The sequence below is a fragment of the Mya arenaria genome, chromosome 7, assembly GCF_026914265.1.
Source record: "Mya arenaria isolate MELC-2E11 chromosome 7, ASM2691426v1".
Taxonomy (NCBI): Eukaryota; Metazoa; Mollusca; class Bivalvia; order Myida; family Myidae; genus Mya; species Mya arenaria.
The window spans coordinates 15142712-15156619 of record NC_069128.1 but is presented as its reverse complement, the minus strand read 5'-3'; the positions used below and the strand labels follow the sequence as shown (position 1 = coordinate 15156619).

The following is a 13908-nucleotide window of genomic DNA, read 5'->3' as shown; positions in this document are numbered from 1 at the left end:
ATTAGTGATATAGTGAAAGCTTCATTTTGCAAGAAACCAATATTGTCAAACAAACTGTTAGAGAATAAATACAATGTTTTATTTATAAAAACACTGTTTTATGCTATAATATCAAAAACATATTTCGCATACCTCTTTTTTCCCTAGACAGAATTGAATCAAAAATTGAAAGGGCTTTAAATACTATTTTGTAGGTACCAATTTTTATTAATACACCGGTAGATTGAAATTTACCGGTTAAAAACAAACTACCGGTTCACAAATTAGAATGGATTTACCGAAGTGAAGCTGTCTAAATTTATCTAAAAGAAAAACACCGTATCTCATTTTCAAATTATTGAAATACTTCCTCGAAATGACCAGATAAAAAAGTCCGAAGACAGTTCATGCATCTACGGCACGTTTGAAAAAGAATCAGGATGAAAGGCAATTGCTACTTGCTGAAACATTTTCACTGCTGTTGATTTTTTTTCACGTATTGGCGTCGACAATATTGATGATATGATGTGGTCTGTAATCTGCAATGTCTTTTCAATAGTAGGTGTTCTGAGAGGACTTCTTGAAAATCTGCTCGTATAACGCAGTGTACTTTTTGAATCATAGAAGTGTGAGTTTCGCTTTATCTTCATACAAAACAGTTTATGAATGAAAACATAATAACCCTTGCGAAATCGTGCGCACCCCATTGCGTATATAATAGGGTTCAGACAACTGTTTGAATGTCCAAGTAGTGTCCAGGCAACGTAGATTTCCTTTGACCATTCGTCTTCAAAATCAAATATTAAAGCTACCATATATGGACTCCAGCAGAGCACAAATGCAAGAAAAGATATAAATAGGATAATTGCGAACTGAAGATCGTCCTTTTTATACGACATTTTCTTTACAGATTCGTCATGTTTGATAGATCGTGATAGGCGCATCGGGGTATTTTCACTCCCACCAAATTTTCGCACTTCTCTTCGGCTATTCCTCACATATATTAGAATTGCAATATAATAACTAAGCACAACGGTCATTGGCAGGAAGATCGACATGGTAGTCATGATAATTGTATATCCATAGTTTGCAAGCCGGTCAAACGTGCATCCCATCTCCTTTAAGGCAAAGGTGTGACCTCCCCAGCCGACCCAATTTGGCAGATCAAGGAGCATGGCCCAGATCCAGAGACCAACGCAATAAAATATTGTCTTTTTGTGTTTGTAGATACGGTGATATATAAACGACTTGCAAATCTGTATCAATCTGAAACACAAAAGCAGTTTTCTTTCCAAAGAGAATGCCTCTCATTTGCGATCAAAACAGACAAAGGTGGCATGAATTTTCTTTATATTACGGGATTTAGGCAGTTCAAGTATAATTAAACTTGTATATTTATTACGATACAATAATTCTATGATTTTGTTACAGTTTTTTGAACAGGAAATTAATAAATAGAACGTAGATACTTTTGTACTTATCATTATATTTTAGCTGACCATTTGAAATTTAACACACAATGGTCATATACTATCATCGCAGCATTCGCAAGAAGTTGGAAAGTGAACAAAATGACACATAAACGAACATATCGAACCGACCCTTTGACGAAACAATATTTTTAAGAATAAAAAATCGTCATATAAGTTGATTGGTCCGTATAGACATTTGCTTATTTTGACAAACTATTAGCCGGACTTGAATACTTAAATCGGTTTGTGCGAGAAAGCTAGTCTTGTACAATATAAGTCCGCATCCGGTCATGATACAAGGAGCTTTGTCGAACAGGGGATGATTTCCATGGCATCTACGAGTAAATATCATGCAAAATTCAAGTAAACTTAATATATTTCTCCTATGAAGTTATAATTATCTAGCATAAGTTGTTAACAATGTATTCTGTTACCTGTTTACTGCAACCGCAGCTATGGAAGTCATCGATACCAGACAGCTGACCGTACAAATACTTCCCAACATGTGACACAGAACCACCTTGTCAAGGAAAAACCTTGGCCTTTGGTGACACCTGAAAAATAAAATGCAAATTGAAGAATAATCAAACCGTCCATTAGCATTGATTACTAAAAATGCCCATACTAACTTACTTTTAGCTTGATTGTGACTGTAGCCGATTACTTAAAGATTCCATTTTCTGGAAAGACACTAGTCCTGGATACGAAGAGAACATTCCTCTGTTTGGAATCGATCCCTAACATTTTAGCGGACATTTACGGCAATGTGCACATTGAATAATAAGGCTGATAAGCCAATTCGGTAATGAATGGTCGTTATATTTATAAGAAGAATATTAGAAAAAAGTGTTATTCCTTCTGATACTTACACAGTCAATGAAGAAACATGATTGGGCTTTTCACTCGAGATAAAAAAGTATTCAAAATACGGCATTGGTAATGATATATTAATTGTTATGATGTAGAGTAAACATGAAAGTATATACATGATGTTACAATATTGAATAATACCTTTCCAAACACCACGGATAATACCCCATTTATGATCTTATCTGTAATTATCTTTTGTCTGTTTCTATTGCATGGTTAATTGCCAATGTTAATTTGAAGTATATTATCAAGACGAATCGTTTTATGGATTCTAAGCTTACTATATCACTTATAAATTTCTTATTAATATGGTTATTATATAGCGTCAGAATAAACATTATGTTTTAACCAAGGTTGACATAATGATATAGGTTGTAAAGAATACTGCTCAATACACCGATAGGCCGAGTGATGGTTGATATCGTATGTTTCCAAATTCGTATCCAGAAAATACATTTAATTGATCATTGTACTGCTACTAGTACGTATAATACTTACCGACCCTGTTCATTGGACTGACAATGCTGGTAATACAAATATCCGCTAGGGCTAGATTGATCACAAACATGTTTCCTTTGTTCCTTAGCAACGGGCGGTAACTCAGAATAGCTCCAATAACCTGTAAATAAACATAATTATTACATTAATTGATTTAATTATTTTACAAAAATAACAAAATTATTCATATTTCTTTAAAACAATGAAAACTTTTTGTCGATGGAAATTGTTAAGCCAAAATTACTGCCATATAAACGATAAAAGATATGAAAGGCAAATGATTCGGTTTAATCCATAATTTAACACCAATCAAAGTACATCAAGCAAAAGCAATAAATGTCATAAGTAATGTATACAGTTATTATTAAAAAGAATCATCATTTGGGGAAACATATCCATCGGACTTGGCATGTATTCAAAATCATTGAAATTATTGAGTAATGCAGATGGCTGTTTTCAAACAAATTGAACACTTTGTTAAACTACTAAGCACCTGTCTCTGAGCCATAAACTACTGCCATTTTTATTTTATGAGCATGAAATTCATACTATTCTCGTTTTTGAAGATGGCAAGTTTTTGAAGATAATTGAATGATAGAAACATTTGGTAAATCATTATTTCGTCGATTGCATGAGTAAGGCTTATTGAAAAAACAACACCCTCTTACATACACTTCTCTTCGACTGGCTTGATCTATGCACAGACAATATAAGTGCGGGCGAACTTTTGTAAAAATGTTGCATAATTTGCATTTTAAAAACATATTCGACTTTGTATTTGTAATGTTCATAGCGTTATTTATGTTTGAATTTGTTTTTGTTGTTTTTTCATCTAAATATTTTCAAAATAAAGTAATACGTTGATTTTTTTTATTTTTTTTATTTTATCTGTTTTCAATAATAAATAACGTTTTTTTAAGATAAAAACTAAAAGGCCCCTATAAGCAAAACAATAATACAAACATCTTAAACCTTGATTGTATGCTGTGTTTAAAAATCCCCAATGTTTCATTAGGTTCCATTTCATCTGGAAGACATCACTCGATGCATCAGTATATAATCGGAATGGATCTAAGAAATTGTATTTGTATTTTCAGCTTGTAGGTTACAGCTTCCCAGACCAATCTGTATTTAATACTGAAAGCAACTTGTCCGGAATAAATCAGATGTTGTGAAACCTCACTAGTTACACTCCAAAAAAGCAATTTGAACTATGAAACCAAGTACCCTAAAAACTAATTACAATCCTGTTTAACGTCTCAAAGATCAAGCCTTAACAAACACCATACAATAGATACAGTGCTACACAAGACAATTTGTATCACTTGCCAATTGAATAAAACCGATAAGTTTTCGGTTTAGTCAAAGTTATCCAAAATGTTTATTGATTGGTCAATATTTATCGAATAATATCTACAAACCAATCAAATAGTTTTAATGAGTCAATGAGCCAAAACAACATCTGTGGACAACCTAAGATTTTTTAACAATTAGCTGCATAGAACAGTCGAAATAGCGCCATTGGTAAATGTTTGGCTAATGGTCTTGTCCCGGTCAGTAAAATATGTTAGTAACTAACTCAATATCGGTTTTAAAACGCATCTATTGCCTCAGTAATGCTTTATAAAAAATACTAATAACATACACATACTTGACCTACAGTCAATTGACGAATGTCATTGATCGAAGGTGGGTATATCAAATAGTATGCACCAGATGTGCTACAAATAAGGGCACCGATATACCCTATGCAGGACTCTAAACATTTAACAATGTTGTTTTTTAAATGCAAAAAGATTATACTCTAATATTAAAACATTTAGTCACAAGCCAGCATATACAGATTATATACTATTTGGGCTTATAAAAATACATATGATAAATCCTGTTTTATATTTATTTATTCATTATTTGCTTTATCCTTTTATTTGCGTCGCACGGACTTGACTTCCCTATTGAGTGCTTGTTTCAATCGAGTTTGATTTTTGACCAGCACACCTTTCAATTAGAGTTTTATTACATTACTATATAGCAATTTATAACTTATGTTTCTTTATATAGCTTGATGTTTTCATTTCTGTGTGGACCAATGACACTCGAACATTTTTTTCAAACATTTTTTTCATTCATTTTAAGTAGATCGATTCTGAGGAATTCACCAACATAAGTTTTATAAAGTATATTCCAGTCAGTCTATTGTCCACCAATGATTACTCTAAACAGTGTCAGAAGTAAAATTTATCATTTATTTGGATTTGCATTTTTATTTGCAATTTATATTTAATAGGTATATGTTAGAGGTCAATTTTTGGCGATTTAAAGAAAACAAAGCGGGCGGGCCTCGGCCTCAGGTCAAGGTAGCCCGCTCTACTTTCTGTAGAGTTTCAAAATTCGTCTCTTTAGTTATAACCCAAAACAATACACCTGGCACAATCATTGAATTCAGTTAGTACCAAAATTGAACATATGATCCGTTTCTTATGATAAAAAACACACTTAATGGCCATAAGAGAATACTAACGCTTGCTCAATAAAAGTTGATGCATCACATAATGTTAACAGATATGGACACCGTTGTACACAGAAAAAATAAAACGTATGCTAGAGGGACGAGCCTCGTGTCGAAATATTACGAAATAACTTTGAATTGCTGCATCGATGCTTATTAAACAACGGCAACTCAAACTACATGGACGACTAGTAGAGAATCTCTAACTATGTCATTGCTTAAAAAACAAGGCTCAAAACAATTTAAACATTTAACGAGATACTTATGGCACGAGATTAAAGAAACAAATTACACGTATGTTATCAGTAAAGGTGGGGAAATAGGGATTCGGGATAGGGATTCAACAAGTTTAAGACATATAAATCTAGACTAAAATGAATTACAGCATCGACGCCTCATCCTTCAATAATAACTCCAAACCCTTCCATCGACAAACCGCTTGTTACTGGAAAATTATATTGATGTTTATCCGAATATATATATACGCCGTTCAACAAAAACATCCGCATGACTTTCAATTTAGCACTGAAACATACGAAAGCAAAACGATTTGCGTTTTTACGAAATTGCCTGACATGAATCGATTTGCTGTTTAAATAACATAAATCAAATAATTTCAAAATACCTCATAACCAAATAGAACTTGATTGCAAATCTATACAAATGATGACAAGTCCAATTATCATTTAACAAACGTATTGAGTTGTTTTCATAGGAAAGAGCACTTAAATCAAGAACGATGAAATTCGTCATTATTCAATTAGCACAATACAGTGACGTGAATATTCAATCTAGCTTTCCTTCAAAGAGAAATAATTTCCTGCATACCTGCGACTGTTCCTTCTACAAAACGGTAAGGCGAGGACAGCAATGCAGCTCAAAATAAGAAATTATTGATTTTTGTATTTTGTATAGGATGTCTAAAATTAATCACTAAGAAATATGATTCTGAATAAATATTAAATAACATGTTAGAATATATCGTATAAGAACATGATTTTCACAGTGAGACAACATTTGGAATCATTAGGTGTCTCTCGTTAGTTCTAAATTCATATATTTTATATTTGAAAACAATAGGTTTTATGATAATTTTAAATATGTTAAGCCTCAAGTGTTCTTCCCAAGAATAATGAGTTTACGCTTAATTTGGACGCAAACAATTAACCAATTATCGGTTGATTTAAACACTTAGTATATGTCGTTTAGTGTGTATTATTAATTATAATATATGAAGCCACCACCGTCCTTTTGGAATATTTGTATGCACTAGTACCATTGCGGTTTATTTCACTGACATGTGTCATCTGAGAAAAACACGATGTTTTAAAAATCAATCAAAAACTCTGAGGAGTTTGCAAAATAAATATATGAGAAAATCGAGTTCTTAATTTTCTTCAATTAAAGCTGATGAAAGTAGAAAACGATTGTCAACCTTGTTTTAATAGATTAGATGAAAATTGCCGAAGTGTTTTCAATTACTGACACAGCGGTATAAGTAGCAGCCTCGAAATTCCCAGCAGGTTTTGAAGTGAAAATGGTTTCTAGAGTTCTTTAATTAAAAGTGTCGAAATATTTACCTACACCGATTTCAAAGGAATAGTATTTTTGAAGTATACTAAGGCGGGTTATATTTGGGGTTGTGTCACGTGACGTCCATATCGCGTTATGACCGTAATTTGAGTGCGATTTTTTTGCGCGCCGAATAACATAATGACAGTATGCAAACAGTCCACCAACAGTTTTAAAGACTACCATACTGAGATACAACAAACAGTTCCAGATGAATCATTTTTCGAATCAATTTCTTGTAAGGCTTTCATTGAGACATACACCATGCAACTGCTTGCCAATGACGTTCCGAGCAAAACGTATCGTTATATTAAGATAACCTATGTTTTGAACTTGGCTACTTGCTAACTTGGACAAAGTTACTTCAGTTTAGTTTAACATCACCATTATCATTTCTCTTTTTATAATGATGCCATCGATAAACTGACTCCATAAATACAAATAATTATAAACAGTTCAATTAATCCTCACTTAATCCACTAAAATCTTCTTTAATTAAGTGTTTCCACCAGAACAGTAAAAAGAAATGTCCCTTAGGTTATGTATGCCCAAAAGCCAATGCAATTATTAAGTTTTCCTATGCATTTATTTTACAATGCTTCTTGCAATAGCAGCGATGCATTTTTACTTCATTTTATGAAGCATCCTATATGGATTTATTTCCATGTTTTAAAAAAAGATTTTATTCTTATCTGGTTATTACATTCTGTTATACTGTACTATGTTGGTGTGGCTGTATGTTTGCTGTTTTGCTGCTGCTGCTGCTGCTGCTGCTGCTGCTGCACTCTCAGTGTCAGACAATTATTATTTTTGCAGAGTTCATGTGACAATAAATATTACAGTAAATGCCACTCAAAACAATTTGTGAAATACACTCAAAGCTTCTTGTAAATTGTTATTGTCATGCCTTCATTTTCAAATTGCCAGAAACGGAATAGAATACATTACCAGTCGCCATGAAGACAAGCTGTTTTTGAAATGATGAAACATGTCAGAAAAATGCGGGCCGATTTGCATTCTGCTTCGATATGTTTGAAAAGAGTAAACAAAGGTCTAATTGGAAACGTTTCACATAAACATTACATATGCATGAAAAAAGCAGCTGTTGATATCAGGAACATATAAAACATAATTATGAGGAGAAGAAATTGAATAACCTTTATGTACACTAAGATTATAAGCATAAAAAGTAAAAAAAAAGCTTAATCATGAGTATTCGATAATTCAGTGAAATCTTAGAACTAAGGCGCATTTAAAGAGAGAGAAACCAGAAGATGATTTGACTGTTTACATTGATAAAAAACTTATTGCATCTTATATGACCAAGATACTTTGTGGGTTATTGTTTTATTTTCAGTGTTACCAATCAGTTACCAGAGGTCTGTGTCTAGAAAAGGTAATGCTTATTAATATAGCTTAACATGATGTTGTTGTCAACCATCTATATCAAAGGCTTAATACATAGACAGCAAAGCTTCTTATTAAATTAATTTACTTGACTAGCAATACAGTTTATTATACTTGGTTTCATAGAAACATATTTCTTCATGTATTTCTTTTCGAAAATACCTCAAATAACTTAAAAACAAATAAGAAGTGGTACTCGTTTTCTAATTGTTTACATGAATTACATCTTTGTGATGACACTTACAATCTTGTAAGAGCTATTCTATAAGGTTCATATTAAGATGCTTAAGTATATATAGGGAATATTAAGGGAATATTAACCACCAATTCAAAGTTTGTGAGGGTCTTGTTGAAAGATGCTCTTGTGGACTTTTCTATTCTACCATACCAATATTGAACTTTAACACGTGGTTTGAAATTATGGGCAAAGCATTAACATTGCAAGCCTTTTGTGCAAGCCACACCTTATGCAAAACCATAACTACATAGCTTATTCATTAAAATAGAAACCCAATTGGTACATCTAGGAATCTTGAAGTTATACATTATACATAAAATCTTGAAGTTATACATTATACATAACTTTCTACCATCACTATTTAAAATCAATTCTTAACAATATAAGTAAATCGTTTGGTGAAAATATCAAGTCTACTCACCATATACAAAGTCACATAGAGTCTAAGAAACTTTTACAAACAAGTTACTTGTTCATACAAAACATTGTATGAACTATTTCAATGATTTTGTCAGAACATTAATTTAGAAATTTTGGATATTCTTGATTATTGTAAAATCACTTAACCTTGTTTTGACAAATACAAAGTTATTCTAATTCTGATTAAGCTCAATCCGATTTCAGTTATTGTCTGTCCCAGGATCATAGAACAATAAATTAAGAATACAAAGTAAAACCTTCTTCGGAAAACTATCTTCTTATTAGGACTCACTATCTCCGGATTAGGACTTAGTATTATCTAGTAGGAGATAGTATCTCTTTTTAATATAATAGAGTACGGTTCTTGGAAGCTTCCGTAAACTTGTTAAAGTAACATAATTATAAAGTAAAAACAATATTTATGAAATAACAGACCCCATTGAAGGGATATATTTCTTATGTCAGCACATAATAGATAGTATGTAAATAGGTGTAGAGGCACCCGACAGCCTGTAGTATATTTTTCTAATATATTCATTGAATTGAAAAACAATCTTAAAGAAATCAGATACGTTAATTGGCGCAGTGAAGTTTTCCTGGACTAAAATATCGGCAGGAGTTGTTTTGCTATTAATCAATGGCATGTATAGACTCGTCGGTGTTCGTGCGATGATTGAATAATTAATGCGCTAGTACAAGCTTGATTTATACTTCAGTACCTAACTTATCTTAATTGATAAAAACATCCTTTATAAACATTGTTTTAAGTGTCTGTTCAAACACTTCGGACATTGGTTATTGACACCTCTGAACATCGTTCCTCACTGAAACTATAAGTAAGTGTTAAATACTTAAAAGGTCGAGAAAAATAAATAGCTGACATATGATCTGTATAAATATGTGCTTTACGATATACGTTAATATATATGCAAAAAGCTACAGAAACATGCTCAGTAGCAAAAAGTTTAAACATTAACCCGAATTATTAAGTATATTTTAACAGTTTTCTTATCTAATACGGTTGCGGATCTAATGACCTCAAGTGATCACGCATTTTGATTAAGTATGCGGTTCACTCGTGTATTGGTCAGTGCACGTTTAATGAAGGTCAAAAACAATCACGGTTAATCCGTGCACTGACCAAATATATTTTTAGGTAAACGGCTCTTGCATAATCCAACAACAACGCTGAAATTGATAAATATCTAAGATAATTGAACGTAGTGTAAATACGGATGTTTTAACGGTGACAGCGTCACTGCCGTCACCCTTTTCATCGACGTCACATACAATGAACCGTAATAAAAGGTCATCATATGCACATCAAACGTGTTTTTTGTAAAATAAGATGCATTCCGAAGACGCTGCGTTCATCAAAATATGAATGCACTTGAGATAATATGTGAGGAAATGCACTAGAGGAATTGTGTAAAATAAATGACTGTGACATTCTATGTATTGATAAATGTCAGTTTGTAAATTGGTTTCTTGCTGGTGATGACCTAATTTGCACTCTGTTAAAAACAAAGCATATTTTTAACTCAGTTTATTTATTTATTTTTTTTTGGGGGGGGAGGTTTAATATAATTATTATTTACCTACTCATTAACCCTTTTCAAATGTTACCAAAATAGTATAGGGTCACTACGCATAAAAACACATACTTGTTCATTGGATACCGATATTGTTCTACGTATACAATTATAGTTGCTTGTAAAAGAACATAACAAGTTGTATATTTAAAAAATAAATGAATGCTGTTGAAATGTTCTGTCCCATTTGTTGTGGTTTGATGATAGAAGATGACTTATACTTGTTGCTGCTCTGAACCCTTCATTTAGGCTAAAGTATAACCATTTAGGAAATCAAGTTTGTCTAAGGACTTTCGTATTAACCAGCTCAACTAGAACATTGTTTAATGTAACTAACTTCATCATAGATGCAATGAAATTTAGCAATTTTTCCTTGAAATTATATCTGTTTCGGAGAGATTTATACAAATCACTTTTGACCACGTTATCTTTTCGTTAAACACTAATTGTGCAAGAAAAAAGGCTTACCAATGAGAACACTTGCAACAGACACAAAGTTATCGAGCATCGAATATTCCCATCAAAACAAGACCCCAACAGAAAAGAAAGCGTCTTTCGATTAATTCTGTGATTTGTGGATAAAACCTTAACTGTGCCACGAAAGATGAAACGTTCTAAGAGCTTTTGCATATTATGTTACATTCATCAATTTCACTCTCTTCCTTCGCCCATCTCAAGAGGGTTTAATGGGGTGCATACTTGTTGAAAAAGATACATGCTTGACGTCATGTCAGTCTAGACAATAGACACATTAAAGCTCGGACACAGATCCTTTGGGAGCACGGAATATACCCAACCTTATCCGCTTCGTAGGGACTTTCTTTCCCGAAGGACAAAAAAATGAATATAATTCACGAGCGAATAATTTATTTAAACCACTTTCATATCTTTTTCAGATGGTGCACAACGTCATGTTAATGCACTTACCATATTATGATTGATAACATTGTGAAAACATCGCAACAAATATTTCAATGTACAGATACTATTACATACAATTGTCCAATCCTGTGGCAAGCTTTCCTTTACATAGAAGTTTAAGTCTTATTTAGACTATGAAAACAAAAACAGAAGCTGAAATAGATCGTTCCATTCTCTCTGCCGAATCACCTAGTCCTGATTATCGTTGGCGTTGAAGCCCCGAGCCTAGATGAAACGCCTGGAGACCAACAACCCTGATGGTCTGAACATCAAAACCCATGGGCTGTGTTATTGAGTGGACGTGTATGGTGCGGTGGTTGTTTATGAATGTTGCTGATTCTGCTTTTGATAAAGCGATACCTACAAATAATAACATACTGTTAGTATTACCACCAGATTAATGTTTATTTATGATACTAGTATGACTTTATTATTTAACTATTTTTCACCCATTACCAAATCATTATTTTTTTAATAAGGCTGCAGTATTCTCTTTATATACATACTCTGCTTCTGCTTTGAGTACTATTATATTATGACGTCATGCCCTGTGTAAACACCATTCTAAACATAAAATTTGCCATATTCAGTCTAAAAATGGTAAAAGAGTTACTTTGATAGTATTTTGAAAAAGGCAACTAAAGGCCGAAATGTCAATAAAGAGTTATTAGGTGATGATATTCAAACATTATGCACGAAACGAACAAATAATATAAAACGCTTTCCGGTGTTTTATAGAAAATTATGAGTGAAATAAAAAAAGATGTTTCACTGTTTCAAAAAAAATGAGATAACGTTATGATGTTTTTTGGACTGTTTGAAAATTTCTGCCTGCCCTCACTTTCAATTCACTACATCAGCGCGCACAGGGCTGTGGCATAATTTAAAGACCTTATTTCCGAAACGATGTTACGATCGCATATAATTTAGCGGTTTTTTTAAATCTGCCATTTTATGTCTTTAATATGCTTTTTAAGCATTTTATAAAAAGAAAACAAATATATGTCGGTTTCAGTGTACGATTGCAATATATTTCACCTCGTATTTTTTTTTTCATTTCACTCATGGCTATGCCATTTGTGAAATATATCTTTCAGTGTTCTCTAGGGGATATATATTACGATTTTATACTGAAACGAACATTTATCATTTATATAAAAAGAAGACATAAGAAAGATGAACAATGCTATGCATGTATTTCAGGTTGAAATGAGAAGAAATCGTTAAGCTTGTACAATATATCGCTACTGTTATTTTTTCAAGCTGACAATTGTGGTTTGTGTTAGCAATTAAATAGAATGCGATATTTACAGCTTAAATGAATGCAGCAAGAACTTGACTTGAACGTTCAACAAATATTGAATGTCATTTATAACGGATCGTATTTGGACAATACACGTATTGTTGCACTCATAATTAATACATAATCACATTTGATTATCTGCTTAGAACCGTTGTGCATAATTCATTGAATTTCAACCCCGGCAATGTTAATCCTAATGTGAATAAGCTGAAGTTTATTTTTTCAAGTAACTTCAAAGCAGGTGCCTTAATAATGGACGATTCCTGTCAGGATATATGCCACTTCCTCTAAAGGTATGGCCTGATTGAACAAACGTTTCGCAATTTGACACCATGGGTCAGTTTACTCCTAAAAGTTAAACATAATCACATGTATATATCACATAGAAACAATGGGGACAAGCACAAACATTCTAAGATCTTGTTTAAATGACACAAGAAGCAAATGACAAAGGCCCATCAGATTCTTAACACACCATATATACATTATTACCATAAATATAAACAAAATCATGGAAGGGTTTGACTAACAAAAGTTGAACTGTAAACAAATAAATTGACAGTAGTAAAAGGGTAAGCGCGTTAACGAGCTTGTCCCAGGATCCATCAATGATGTAAACTTAGATAATTGTAAGATTGTATAAGCCACATCGGAGCCAACATCAACTTGTTAACGAATAAACATTTTGTATTTGCCCTTCATCACAATTTTAAATTACTCTTCTCAGTGAGTAGAATTATTGTATTTTACGACTGTGTTTAAAGAATGAACATTCCTACCGTTGGAGTTCAATGTCCTAATGAGAACCTTTAAAGCATGTGCCTTTTACATGCAACTAGTAACTATGATTTAAAAATAGAATGATTTTAGTAAATACACCCGGTCATCATTTTATTTAAATCATAACATTTTTTTTTCTCCATCGTGTTTGGGTCTGAATGGAAGACAGATGTATTTCAACCTGAGTGAAACATGATTCACCTGAACTAGGGACATTTTCCAGGGAGCCAAGGCAATGTATGTTTTACAGAATTAAGTATATGGCAAATATGCAATTTGCTAATAATTATTTACACTTAAACTGGTTAACCCCCCAAAAATTTACATTGTACTGACCGTTCCAATGC

General features: G+C 32.6%; 1 protein-coding gene across 1 annotated transcript; it reads right to left on the bottom strand.

The window, feature by feature from the left end:
• Nucleotides 1–392: 392 nt before the first annotated feature.
• On the bottom strand, nucleotides 393–3340 carry LOC128240950 (melatonin receptor type 1B-B-like). Its single transcript, XM_052957938.1, has 4 exons — nucleotides 3335–3340; nucleotides 2807–2940; nucleotides 1886–1993; nucleotides 393–1245 (listed from the first exon to the last, which is right to left on the bottom strand). The coding sequence occupies exons 1-4, from the start codon at nucleotides 3338–3340 to the stop codon at nucleotides 393–395; spliced, it is 1101 nt and encodes a 366-aa protein (XP_052813898.1).
• Nucleotides 3341–13908: the final 10568 nt, after the last annotated feature.

Bases quoted from the DNA above. Each gene is read 5' to 3' on its own strand.
- LOC128240950 (XM_052957938.1), bottom strand. The intron at 1,994-2,806 runs GTACTAGTAGCA...GTGTCACCAAAG, and splicing joins AGGGTCGGTAAGTATTATAC to GCCAAGGTTTTTCCTTGACA. The intron at 1,246-1,885 runs GTAACAGAATAC...TTTGTGTTTCAG, and splicing joins GCTGCGGTTGCAGTAAACAG to ATTGATACAGATTTGCAAGT.